The sequence below is a fragment of the Neltuma alba genome, unplaced genomic scaffold, assembly GCF_004799145.2.
Source record: "Neltuma alba isolate B1F8T4 unplaced genomic scaffold, ASM479914v2 tig00013652_pilon, whole genome shotgun sequence".
Taxonomy (NCBI): domain Eukaryota; kingdom Viridiplantae; phylum Streptophyta; class Magnoliopsida; order Fabales; family Fabaceae; genus Neltuma; species Neltuma alba.
The window spans coordinates 57,278-70,231 of NW_021637831.1; the positions used below are offsets into that span (position 1 = coordinate 57,278).

The 12,954-nt window shown below is 33.7% G+C and overlaps 2 protein-coding genes across 5 annotated transcripts; one reads left to right on the forward strand and one right to left on the reverse strand.

The window, feature by feature from the left end:
- Nucleotides 1-1,528: 1,528 nt before the first annotated feature.
- Nucleotides 1,529-2,848, forward strand: LOC114738693 (deSI-like protein At4g17486). 2 transcript variants are annotated; one of them, XM_028926754.1, is made up of 3 exons: nucleotides 1,529-1,900; nucleotides 1,976-2,290; nucleotides 2,392-2,848. In XM_028926754.1, the coding sequence occupies exons 1-3, from the start codon at nucleotides 1,768-1,770 to the stop codon at nucleotides 2,661-2,663; spliced, it is 720 nt and encodes a 239-aa protein (XP_028782587.1). In that variant the 5' UTR covers nucleotides 1,529-1,767; the 3' UTR covers nucleotides 2,664-2,848. The 2 variants fall into 2 exon arrangements, with proteins under 2 accessions (XP_028782587.1, XP_028782589.1); XM_028926756.1 differs by having other exon boundaries at nucleotides 2,003-2,290.
- A 3,824-nt stretch (nucleotides 2,849-6,672) lies between these two features.
- LOC114738692 (DCN1-like protein 4) lies at nucleotides 6,673-12,727 on the reverse strand. Of its 3 annotated transcripts, XR_003739554.1 has the most exons (10): nucleotides 12,451-12,727; nucleotides 11,676-11,760; nucleotides 11,142-11,216; nucleotides 11,016-11,052; nucleotides 10,713-10,796; nucleotides 10,544-10,604; nucleotides 10,334-10,440; nucleotides 8,993-9,086; nucleotides 8,237-8,302; nucleotides 7,180-7,258 (listed from the first exon to the last, which is right to left on the reverse strand). XR_003739554.1 is itself a non-coding variant. In XM_028926753.1 (9 exons), exons 1-9 carry the CDS (start codon nucleotides 12,521-12,523, stop codon nucleotides 7,163-7,165), a joined length of 684 nt encoding a protein of 227 aa, XP_028782586.1. In that variant the 5' UTR covers nucleotides 12,524-12,721; the 3' UTR covers nucleotides 6,673-7,162. The 3 variants fall into 3 exon arrangements, 2 of the variants coding, with proteins under 2 accessions (XP_028782586.1, XP_028782585.1); XM_028926753.1 differs by lacking the exon at nucleotides 8,993-9,086 and having other exon boundaries at nucleotides 6,673-7,258; nucleotides 12,451-12,721; XM_028926752.1 differs by lacking the exons at nucleotides 7,180-7,258; nucleotides 8,237-8,302 and adding an exon at nucleotides 8,633-8,853.
- Between the last annotated feature and the right edge of the window lie 227 nt (nucleotides 12,728-12,954).

The window sequence follows — 12,954 nt, forward strand, 5'->3', positions numbered from 1 at the left end:
ATGTTAAATCCCATAATCATCCTATTAAAATTTAATAAATTTTTAATTTTTTCATATTAAATATATATTATAAAGAAAATAATAATCTCCAAAACAATAAATCAGGCATAAAATTATACAGTGAGTTATTATCATTGTACTTATTCCTTACAGTTTAATCCAATTTTAGTTTTGCTTCGTGTAATTTTAAATTGTTAGTTTTGATCCTTATAATCTTATAAGGGCTTAGTTTGAATTTAAGTAGAGAAACCAAAATTAAAACTCGTTAAATTAAATAGTTGGGACTATTTGTTAAATTCAAACAAAAAAATAAAATTATAGGAATCAAAACCAAAATTGAATCAAATTATAAATTATAAGGACTAACAATAATATTAACCCTCATACATTTATATAATAAATTTAATGAGAAGTAAAAATAATAATAATATCTTTTTATAACTAGTAAGGCCACTACTAGTTATTTGCAGCTATTTTTCAATAAAATTTGTTTACTAGAATCTAATTATAATTAAATTAATCTTTTCAAAGTTCCCATGAAAAATTTGACGAAATTATATATATAAAAAAACATTGATGAATGAACCATATATGGAATTAAGAAAAGAAAAAGAGTAATTTGTGAATATTAATGAAGCCCCACGTGAGTTGATCACTAACCCCCCATGAAACCACACCACAGAGACAAAGAGGTCGTTCTTAATTTTGATTTGATTCCCTTAACGACTGCTCTTTCCCTTTGGGTCAAAGTCAGTCACTTTCTAATTTTCCTGTCCTCTCACTTACTTGACTTTGGGTGGAAGACTCAATTATGGACTCCTCAATTCCAACTACTGTTATCTCCCGCACGCATCACTCTCATAATCACAATCCCTGTTCTCTAATCTCAAAAGCTAAATTTAGGATTAATTAACCCCACTTCCTCCACTGTGGGCCCTACCCCCATTTTCCATCTCAATCATCTTTTATTCTAATTTTTTTAAAAAAAATATTATATATTTCCACTAATCACATCTCAGCCCTTTAATTTATTATTATAATGAAGAAACCCCACTCTCCGCCATCATTATAGCAAGCGTTACTTCCTTTGTCCCAAGACAATTTTTTAATACTTTTTTTTCTTTCAACAAATTTGGATCTTACATCTCTATAAATATATTCATATATTATAAAATAAAAATCACTTTATTTATAGGGAAAATGACATTTTAGGGCCTTCTCAAAAAAATAATGACAATTACAAATATTAACTTAAAAATATCAAAATTCATTTTGAAAATGACAAACACTCACATGAAATTTGAAAATTGTAGGGCCTCAGTTGTCAATAATCCTCAATTATCACTATATATATATTTAAAATTAAAATTCGCTAGTGCACAAGACTCATAATTTAGCTTGAGAAGGAGACCAGCTCAGACTGGGGCATTATGGTAAATTCGCTCAAAGACTACGAGGCCATTCATGTACAAACACAGATTTTATATATGCCCATCCCTCTCTGAAAATTACAGAGACGGTGCGGCACCACCTGCCGCCGGTGGAACCCATTAACAGAAGTTTCTTATTCTCTTCTTTGATTTCGAAATTCAGACCCTCCATCCCGAAAAAAAAAGAAGAAGATATATTATCAAATTTTGATTTCCTTTTAGCAAAGATACTTACACCATACCTCTCTTTTTCAAAAGTTCTGTGATCCATCAGTGAGTGAAGCTTCTTTTTGAAATGAAGTCGTCGAAGTAGGCGCTAGGAAAACGACGCCGTAAAATGCTGTGCAGGAAGGCTTCCCGGAGACGCAGTTCAGGATCGGTGCCGGTGTACCTCAATGTATACGATCTGACTCCCATTAACGGCTATGCGTACTGGTTCGGCCTCGGCGTGTACCATTCCGGCGTTCAAGGTAAGTCTTCGAACTCAAGTCTCTTTCAGTTTGAATTTGAATTTTCAGATCTGTAATTTCTCAGGGAATTAATAGGGTTTCGGAATTGCTATTTGGCTGTAGTTCACGGAGTAGAGTACGCTTTCGGAGCTCACGAGTACTCGACCACGGGAATTTTCGAAGGCGAACCTAGACGGTGCGATGGCTTCGCTTTCAGGAAGACGATACTGATCGGAAAGACAGATATGGGAGCCGAGGAGGTTAGGCGGGTGATGGAAGAGCTCGCCGGCGTGTACAAAGGGAATGCCTATAATCTCATCACCAAGAACTGCAACCATTTCTGTAACGATGCTTGTATCAGACTCACCGGAAATCCTATTCCCAATTGGGTGAATCGTCTCGCCAGAATCGGTATTGTTCCATAATCTCAGATTTCGTTTTCTGCAATTATTGGCGATATCTATGTGTGGATAATGAATGGTATTGATGATTAAAGATTAATTGAGATGCAGGGTTTTTGTGCAATTGTGTTCTTCCGGTGACATTGAACTCGACGAGGGTGAGGCATCACAGAATAGAAGATAAGCACTGTTGTGAAGGAGAGAAGCAAGCATTAACGGGCGAGTCGAATGATAATAATAAAGCCACTGCTTCGAATTCATCAGCGTCGGCGACACCATCCCCGGCGAACTCTGGCTCCAGATTGCGCAGGGGAAGGAGTAGAACCAGACGCCCTCGTCCTCCTTCTTCACCATTGATTATTGGTTCTTCTGCATCTTCCTGATCTATTAGGCCAGTTCTGAAACTTTTTCAAGTTTTTTTTTTTAAATCTTTCTTTTTGTTGCCTTTTCGTTTTCAAATTCACAACGAAAGAAGGAACATATGACTAGGTTTGTTTTCCTTTTCTCAATTTGAATTTTGTGAATCTTGTTCATTCTTTATCATCCAATTAGCAGCTTATAAGGCTTATACCATGTCAGAAAAACTGGCAGGAATCCCGGAGATCATTTTTTTTTTTTGTAGATGCCTCAGTTTTTGCTGGTTGTTGCCACTAGCCCGTTGCTCAATGCTCATCAACTCACTAACCGTAATTTATTTGCTCCCATCCAACTCATAAAAAGGCCCCTTTAAAATTTAATTTAATTGCAATAAATTCATTAAAGGCCCGTCGTTAAGATGTTAAATTTTGCCTTTTGAGTTTTGACTTTAAGGATCTCAATTTATTTTTTTGTAGTTTTCAAAATTTATAACCATATTGTTCTAATTTAAATTTTTGATGTTAGATCAATATATTAATTTTTTTAACCAATACCTTTTATAAAAGTTAGTCTCTTACAATATGATAAATTAAAATTTAATCCCTTGCAATATAACAATCTAAAGTTTGAATTTTTATTCAAAGTTATTAGAAGATGTTATAAATTAAAGTTTAAATCTTATCTTGAATTGAATTACTTTCAATACAAAAATATTTATTCACAAAAAACAAATTAATATGTCACATGTCAACTTAATTTCGTTGATTATTATTATATAACACAAATTGCATGCATTTAGAGTTCCAATGTAATATATATTTCACATGACAATAAAATTTCAAAAAAAAATTATTGAAGGTCCAATTAGAACTCAAGTTATAACCACGAAACTAATAAAAAATTAAGTTATAAAAATTATTTTACAAAAAAAAAACCAGGATTGTAAGATCATTGTTTGCAGGAGAAGACGTACATTTTCTTCCTGTATTGCATTAGTGTTGAGGTAAAATATAATGTTGATGAGTTAAGAATAGTATGACTTTTTAATTTAAAAAAATTGATATTGGTTTTAAAATACTTGTACCTTCTTATAAATTTATAAAATATTACCTTCGATCCTTAATGCTATGTTCATGTGGAGAGAAAATGAGACAGAAAGGAAAATTAAAAAGAAAAATAGGGGGAGAAGTGGTTTTTCTTCTGTTTGGATGAGAGAAGAAAAGTGGAAGGAAAGAAAAGTTGGGAAGAAAATGAAGTGGGTCTCACAGTCTATTTTCCTTCCTTCTTTTCTCTCCATATATGGAGAGAAAAATGAGAAGAAAACATATTTTTCCTCTTTACCCTTATATATGTTTTTTCAGAAAAATAATACCCATTTATTTATTTTCATCTTTTCACTTTATTTATTATTATCAAGTCTTTCTTTTGTGTTTGCTTGATTGAAAAACAAAATAAATAAAATTGCAAAATCCTTCTAAAATGAACTAAAAAGAAAAATAAATAGAGTTGTTGCTTTGGTTTTCTTTTTTTTAGCATTACATTACATAAAATATTATTTTTTTTACAAAACTATTTGATATTAAAATATAATAACATGATAATATATCTTTATCAAATATTTTGATTTTAAATTATATGATTTATGTTAATGTAAATATGGTTTTTCATTATGATATTTAATTTGATTTCAATCAAGATATATTTTGCTATAACAGAAAGGATATTTTAGTTATTCATATATTTACTCATTTTCTTTCCTTTCTGTCTTCTCTTGTCCATCCAAACATGAGAGGTGATAATATTTTCTCTCTGATTTTCTCTCATCTCATTTTCTTTCCTCTCAACTTTTCTTCTCATCCAAACCAAGGGAATATAAGAGCTAACTTACTAATTCGAGTAGATTAAAAAAATTCGTTAAATTAGTTATTTGTAATAAATAAGTGTTATTTTTCTCTAAAATATCCTTACTAATCAAGTGTATTGGTTCGAACTACTATTATTACAAGAACTATTTTAAAGAATAAATAAATATAAGAGATAAAATGAATTAGCGTTTTATATTTAGGATCCAAATAAAAATCAAATGAAATTTTATATTAAATACCAAAAGTAATATATAGCTTTTTTAAAAGTCTTTTCCAAGTTCCAAAAATGAAAAAATCACTGCACATTGCATGAAAGATAGATATGTTGTTAATTAATAATCAAATAAAATTGTAAGAAGAATTTATAAAATTTTAAAAATATGTTAGGATCATAATAATTTTTCCAGTATGCTTTTTTTTATAAAAAAAAATGAAGATTCAAATTTTTAGACATTGTAACTTGTTTAGACGCAATCAAATATTTATATCTGATCCTCGTATTTCGTAGGAGACATGCAATTGTATCCCCACGAAGAGCCAGTCTGACGTGTTCTTCTTTTCAATGAAATGATCATATGACCTTAATGATGAAGCATGTTCTGAGCTTACTTCGAAATCCACATTAATATGAGCACTTTGTCGTTGTTATAAATTAGGAATAATTCTTATAAATTATGAAATGAGATTATATAGTTTTTAATATAAGAATTAGATATTAAAAAATGTTTAAATTAGTTATTGTTAATAAATATGTATTAACATTCTTATAATACATTTTCTAATAATGTATATTATAAATTAATTTTTGATGAAAAGGACTTTACTATACAGCCTTTTTTTGAGGAAAAAATCATAAATTCAGGAGATTTAGAAAATTAATTAATTTTGATTAAAAAAAACGGAGTACTTTTTTTTCGTCCAAGCATGATATTACAGTCAATAAAGCCTGACGACAGAGCTCAACTACTTTTGACCATACTGGCACAATTGAGGCAAATCCAATTTTCTTGTTACTCTCTTCCACGAAGATAACAACAGTACTTTGAACTGTTGATTAGACCACAAATTGGTTTTATTATCTCTCTTTTTTCTCCCCTCATATTCTTTCTTGGCTGAGAATGACACAAGAAAGAGATAATGTGAATCATTTCATTTGACAAGGTGTGCTTCTTGTTTTCCCCAAAGGATCGTCCTAATATAGAAAACCTAACCCCCTTTACTTTTCTACCTTTGTTAGCTACTGTCATTCCATTCCTGTTTAATGATAAAAAAAGGACCAAAAGCAACAAGATCATTGTTAGATTAGCACCAGCAGTAATTCCATTAAAAAACTTAGCTCTAATTGCCAAAGGGCACTCCAACAATCACCTAATTAATACTTTAGCCAGGATTTAAAAAGAGCTTGTGAGAGAGTTGATGATCATTCATATACTCATGTTTGCTTATTCGCGTGTCAATTAGCTTGCTTTTTTCTTTTAACTGAACCGGAATTCAAATACTGATTCACCATATAAAACCCTTTCAGTTAAACGTAACTCTTTAGTATCAACTAACTTGCTTACTATACTCAACCCTTACATGTTCTTTTTTTCTGTGGCATTAATTTGTTGGCTGATATGCCTAGTGATTAACTTTTTCCCTATGTTTATTCTACAGCCGTTGTATCTGAAAAAATATAAAAATAAAAAAGGAGCATTGTTCGGGTCATTAGGTTAAAACATGCATCTTCTTTAACCCATTCAAACTCCACAACGGTATCCTGACAGATAATGACAGGCCATGTAGTTGTTACCTTGTAAGCTAGTCAACTTACAATTTACTTCAAGGCCACGGTGCCGTAACCTCCACTACGCACTGTACAAAGGTTGCTTAATTTTTTCTGCTTCATCACGTAAGCATAAGGTAAGTGTGAATATATATATACATATATATAATTATTCAGATTATTTGATTATTATTGTCATTAGTAGTATTCGATATCCTAGCTAATGAACGTAATCTCTGCATCTTTTGGAGATATTAGACTGTTTATGTTGATTGACAGAGTGACATACAACTACATGCAAATGCCAGTATTGAGCGGTGGTAAGAGTACAAAAAGTTTGAGAAATAACTAGAAAAGTAAATTGAAAGGAACACTGTACTGGCGTTAGGATGCAACTATATCAACTTTTCAAGAATGATGGTATAAAACTATATTAGCAACAAGTAAAAACATGTATGAAACTATCAGGATCCGATCCCAACAACATATATGGTATAAAATGGTAGTTTGAAAGGGATCAAACAAACAATAATTCATATTAAAGAATGGCCAACAAGAAGATAAGCCAAACAGAAGGAAAAAAGAAAGAGAGAAAACAGAGTGATGAGTCACATGGGAATGCAGTATATCTGTTTTAGGTGATCTGACAGTTTCTCTTTGTTTATATATGGAAGTAGTGCCAACAAATGAATAAGAATAAAGTTGGCAGTCCGATGTAGAAGGAAAAATCTTGGGGTTGGCATTCCATGGGGGCAGCTGTAACAAGATTTTTCCAGATTTAGAGAAAGCTATAATAAAAAGTGATGTCTTCTTCAAAGGATTAAAAGACAGATTCATCAACCCTATCATCATCATCATCATCAATGATAGCAGTTTTCAGCAGAGAATCATGTTGTTACTTTTGCTTTTCTCTCACCCACTCAACAAAATTGTCCAGGACCAAGGGCCACGCATGGTCTGGATTATAGTTGCTCAGGTCTGGAAAACTTATCTGTGGAAAAGGAATCTGTCAGAAGCAAACTTCAAATAAAAACAAACAAGAAAGAACACATCCAGTAAAGCCATCTGACATTGCTTAATTAATAATGGCAATAATAGAATAACATGGGAAAAAAATGAAGGCCTACAGTTTCTAGTTTCTACTCTGCCAAAGACCAGTTTTGTCCAACTTTTGTAGGAGGAAACGTTTCTTATTTTCCTAAAGGTGCTTCATTTGAGGAAATGAAGGGTTCTCTTGCAAATAGAATTAAGGGGAAAAGGGGGATTGCTTCAAGCAGTGCTGGGACCATTTCTTTTTGCTCCAGGAATGGGTAGAAAATTAGGCTCTCCCTTGCAAGCAGAAACAGAATGATATTTTGTTTTCTTTTTCCTACTTTTTTCAATACAAAGATTACCATCATTCAGTCATTGAGTACCAATATTTACATAGTCCAACATGTTAAGCTCTCGTCTTTGTTTCAAAAGGTTTTTCAAATCACCGATATTTATCAATAAGAGAATTTGTGTGCACGTATGACATGTATAAATTTACATGTCTGCAGCCAAGCATATGCAATTATGGTAAATGGACAGATTTTGAAAGGAGGCTTGATCACACTTTAATCATTACGACCAAAACAAACAGGTTGTTCATCAATACATTCATCAACCCTCAACACTGAATTATGTGACCTCCAGTAATTAAACCTAGACAGAACTTTCACTGAACATTGCAATATAAAAAAACATTGAACATGATTATGTCTGCGTAAATATAGCCATTTGATCATAAAGTTTGATTTACATAAATCTTGTGGGTTTCTGAGGAGAGCATCAAGAGATGCATCAACGAGTGCAAAAATAGATAGCAAGAGTACATTAGAATTTATAAGATGAAAATTTGACATTTGTGTCACAGCGAAAGGTACAAAGAGATCTCCCTACGGGATAACTATCACCTAAAATCTCGCAAAGTAAAGGAAAAGAGTACCTCATTGCAAAACCGGAAGAATCCCATCCACTGATCCATGTTTATGACCTTGTAATCACTCTGAGTCTGCAATAATACATGTATGCAAACCTTTAACATATTTATCCCTTTCCTTTTCATTTTAACCACTCTAACTGGCTACAACATTAGAAGCAAATAAAGGAGGCGTCCATCAAAAATAAATTAACCAAAGAGTTAGTGCAGTTTACTTATTCCCCTGGTATAATATCTCGTTTCAAAAGGAAACAAATATGAAAAAGAACAAAGGTAAAAAAACAACAACCATTGCTAATACAATAACATATAAAGGTCTTCATTTGGGCCAAAACCCAGTACCATCCATCGTAAAGCAAATAAAAATAAACCAACCAAGGGGAACTATCAATGCGGTGTCCCAAGTCTAACGAACCCTCACATGCTATAGAGGGTGGGAGAGTAGTGGAAGAAATACTGAGAAAACAGCATGACACATATGTGCTGGGAGCTGAATAGATAGGACAGTTGAGATTTCAACGAGGAATGAGAGTTTCTAGCCCCTTGAAAGCTAGGGGCTGTTTTCAGTTGTATTGATTTTCTGTATTGCATTCTACCACAGAGGTGGAGGAAGTGGCAGTAAACTGAAATTGCAATCAAAGAAGATAGAACAGAGTTAAAGGTGCCCATCAGAGAAGCATCCATTGATATTTCTATCATCAAGAAAAGCGCAAAAGAGAAGAAATCAGAGATTCGTGAAGCAATTGAACCCAGATGAATTACCCAAGTCTTTAATTTCATCAACAATTGTGTGAACATTGAGAAGATGAGGTTGTTTGCCGCAGAGAAATCGAGCAAAATGAAGAAAACTCATCTCCTGCCAAACATCAAAACAGACAATAGATGAAAGCTGGGCTTTTGCTGTCATGATGTGAAGTCTGGAGAAAAATACAAAGGCAGGAGCCAGCAACTACCTCTGTTGTCAATAAAGGCAGCACAGGAAGATGATATGAGCAAAGAGAAGAGTGAATGGATTTTGGATTGAGCCATAGAGGTCAGACTGGCTAGAAGCCTAAAACTGAATTGGGCGGGCAACCATGGGCTTAATTACAGCCAGAAGGGTGGCCCAATTACTTAGCAAATTGGGTTCATCTTCAAAGATCGCTGCATTAAGATTTTGGAGGCATTCAAGAGGCCTAGTGGTTGCATTGATGAGTGTCTTTGGATAATGGCTATGATATGGTAACATCTGGCGGTTTGCATAAAGAATCAAGACTATGCATCGTCCATGCTATTGCTAGTGGTTCTTGCTTCCCATGAAGGTTGGAACATGCGTGTTATGGATCTTCTGTGAAACAACCACAAGGTTCTATTGAAAAGAAGCAACTCGTCCAAACTTCTCATTTCAGCTTAAAGACAAGGTAAACTTGTTTGGCCAGGTATAGCTGAACCAAAATCTGTTGGGCCAAGACCTAATAATGTTTATGGCAGAAAAAATAATAAACACCCCCCCCCCCAAAAAAAGAAAAAGAAAACCCTTTCTTTTTTTTTTGGGGGGGGGGGGGGGAGAGTAGTGATGGTTATAAGGTTTCCCCAGTTCACATACTACATGGGCTGGGTGACGCAGGAATGGCATTCCTAGATGATAGTTAGCAAAATATGTATGAGATGGGAGCTGAGCAGCGAGCAGAGAAGTAAGGGGAACTCCAGTCTGGATTGGTAGAGTCTCTAGTCTCATGAAAGGAAGGGGATATTCCAAGATCTTCCCTAGCTGTTGTTTTATTATTCGGTGTTGCATCACTGTTGCTTCAACCTTTGCTTCTAAAGCTGTTATTTGTTAGCGTTGAGGACTCTATTTGCTACTGTGAGTGTATGGAAGAACTACTCTGTTTTCTTTCTGTTATTCAATAATATTGAGAAGTTGTTAGAACATCAGCTGTATTTTAATTGAAATAGAAAAATATTTTAAAATCAAACCGGATTTCTCATGCACAAGTTATTGAAGGAGCTTAATCTAATTCAGTTACTTTTCTATCTTTCTTCGTTCAGTTCTGCTTTATCTGTACCTATACGGTTCTCTTAATTCGTTAAAAATAACAGTAACATCGTAAAAATAATACCCACCTTTAAATATTCCACAAATAAGTTGACTTGGGATGGAAATTGATAACCCAATACAAGAGTAAGTAATTCACAAACACTCTCTATATCGATGCTTTTCTGCTTCTCTTCTGCAAAAATTGGAAAAACTAGAGGTTAGAGAAAAGACATTGTGAAGAAGAATAAGGAAATAACTTTTCTAAAATTAATTTTTACATCATAAATCCACTGCACCTGTTAAACAATATCGGAATGCATAAGAATAGAAATCAGAAAGATTTGATGGCCGCAAGACCTTTACATTTCAAAGAACAATAGTCATCAGCTCAATACTATCATCGACAAATACAGTAAGCAATTTTCCAGAATATCATCAAAAAGAATAAAAATTCGATCAACATACCTCTTTTTCTAGATCAGGAAGTGACTTCTTCAATTTACTTATTGTATCAGCCCTTAATGCTTTAAGGCCTCTCCTCCACTCATCCTATAAATAGTTAGGATAAGGAAAGGGATTTTAAATATAATAACCAATAGAAAGAGAAGGGCTGAATCAAGACTCTGATTAGGGACTATGCTCCTAACTTTTTAAGAGAATACCTAAAGAAGTGTTATGTAACTCACCCAAAAAAGAAAGAAAGAAAAAGGAGGAGTTATGTAAGCATGGACAACAGATTTTGATATGCACATAAAAATTGCCTCTTACCATGTTAAAATATCCTTGCTTCTCAGCTTTCATTTTCCTGCACACATTAGTCTCCATCAATTCTAAACACGGACTGAAGACAAAGCTATGATAACAAGGAATCAATGGACTGTAAAAATGGGTTACCATGCAAGCATCAATATCCTCACATCAGTATGATCCACCTCCAAATCAGCACAAAGTGCTTCAATTCCCTCTGGGCTGTATCCAAAAAATTAATCAGCAACAATATGGATCACCCTTTCAAATTAAAGGGGGAAAATCTTTTATTTTCTGGTAAAGTAGGTGATAAATGTCTGTCTTTGTCCAGGGATTGACACAGTATATCCTGAATTTCGGTACATCTACTATTACATGGGATTTAACACTTCCTCATACCAAATAACTCCTGCATGGGCTTCATTACACCTATTATGTTTTTCATACATAGCCTAGGCTAGATCAGCTAAGCAGTACACTGATGAAACTCCCCTAACCACATTAGATGTTCCATAACAGTTCCATTATAGCAGCCCATAAGAAGGAATTACTTCCTCCTAGATATCCATGTCTTCAATTTGAACTACAAAAAATTTCTTGAATAAAATAATTTGAGATATATGATGATAAATCATAAATATCAACAGAGAAACAGCATAATATCGGATGAAGCATACTTACTCAATCAAACCAGAAGAAGCATTGGCATATGAATAAAACAGACTATCAATCCGCTCTGATTCTTTGGAGCTTGCTTTACTTGAAGCTGAGGGGAAAAATGCTTATTTAATTATAAACAGTGAAAAACAAATCTTGCCTCACTGGGGATTGCTTTATAGATAATAATCAGAAAATGCTGACAGCTGACTTTATAAACAACATATTGCTGTCGACAAAATGACAGGATATCTATTGAAATATACAAATAGGAAGGAAGGACCGATATTTCAGAAAAGGGATTAAAAGAAATTCATGGACATGTTGCACTTCCCGTAGAAGAACCGATCACTTGCACAAAAACCCAACTTACATAGGTGAGTATTTAACATCATAAATCATTCAATTCAAGCCAAAGTTACATTTTTTTCAGAAGAAAAATAAAAGGGCAACATCATAGGCTAGTAGAAGAAAAGCTTGCTAATTTACATTTTCTTTTCAAATAATCAACTGAAAAAATGAACCTTTCAAGAGAAGGGAACCTAAAACAAAAGAAGAATGACCAGCAGGAAGTTCGCAGGCATTGACACACAATCAATCCCACGGGGAAAAATTTGATAAAAATAACCTTAAAAACCATAGTACATAAAATTGAAGACGAAGTAAACAATACACTTAATCAAAGCTTAGAGAACATCCCTTCCAATTGAACAGAACAACCCTGGTCGCCCAGAAAAACAAGTTTTGACACCAAATACGAGATTATTTGTGAGGAAGGGCTGTAAGAGAAATCAATCACCAGAGCGGAAGAGATCGGCGGGGGAGGAATTAGAATTGGATTGACCCACTTTCTTGGATGTAGAGCGACGCATCCTCAATAAGAAATCCAGAGGGAAAAACTGAGAGAGAACGATAAGAAGTGAAGAAGCTAGCGACCGAAGAATCTCCGTCACTCCAAAATCGAAATCCTTCAGGGTGCGCCAATTTTGAAGAGAGGAAGGAAAAAGGCGTCGGATATCCGAGATCGTACGTTTCCTGAGCGGGTCTCTCAGGGCACAGAGGTTGATGACGAGACTGATAAGAATACTAAATTGACTTGGTGTGAAAGCCAAGCGGTGAAAATAAAGTCAAATATATTTAATATATTTGATGGATTTAATTTAATGTACTTGTCTGCTTTAGGCAAGCGTTAAATGAGTAAGAATTTATAATAGAATCAATGTAATTATCAGCCATAATGACATGGCTATTATAGCTAAAACATAAGGTTTTTATAACAAAATATGTTATTTCATGTAGGTAG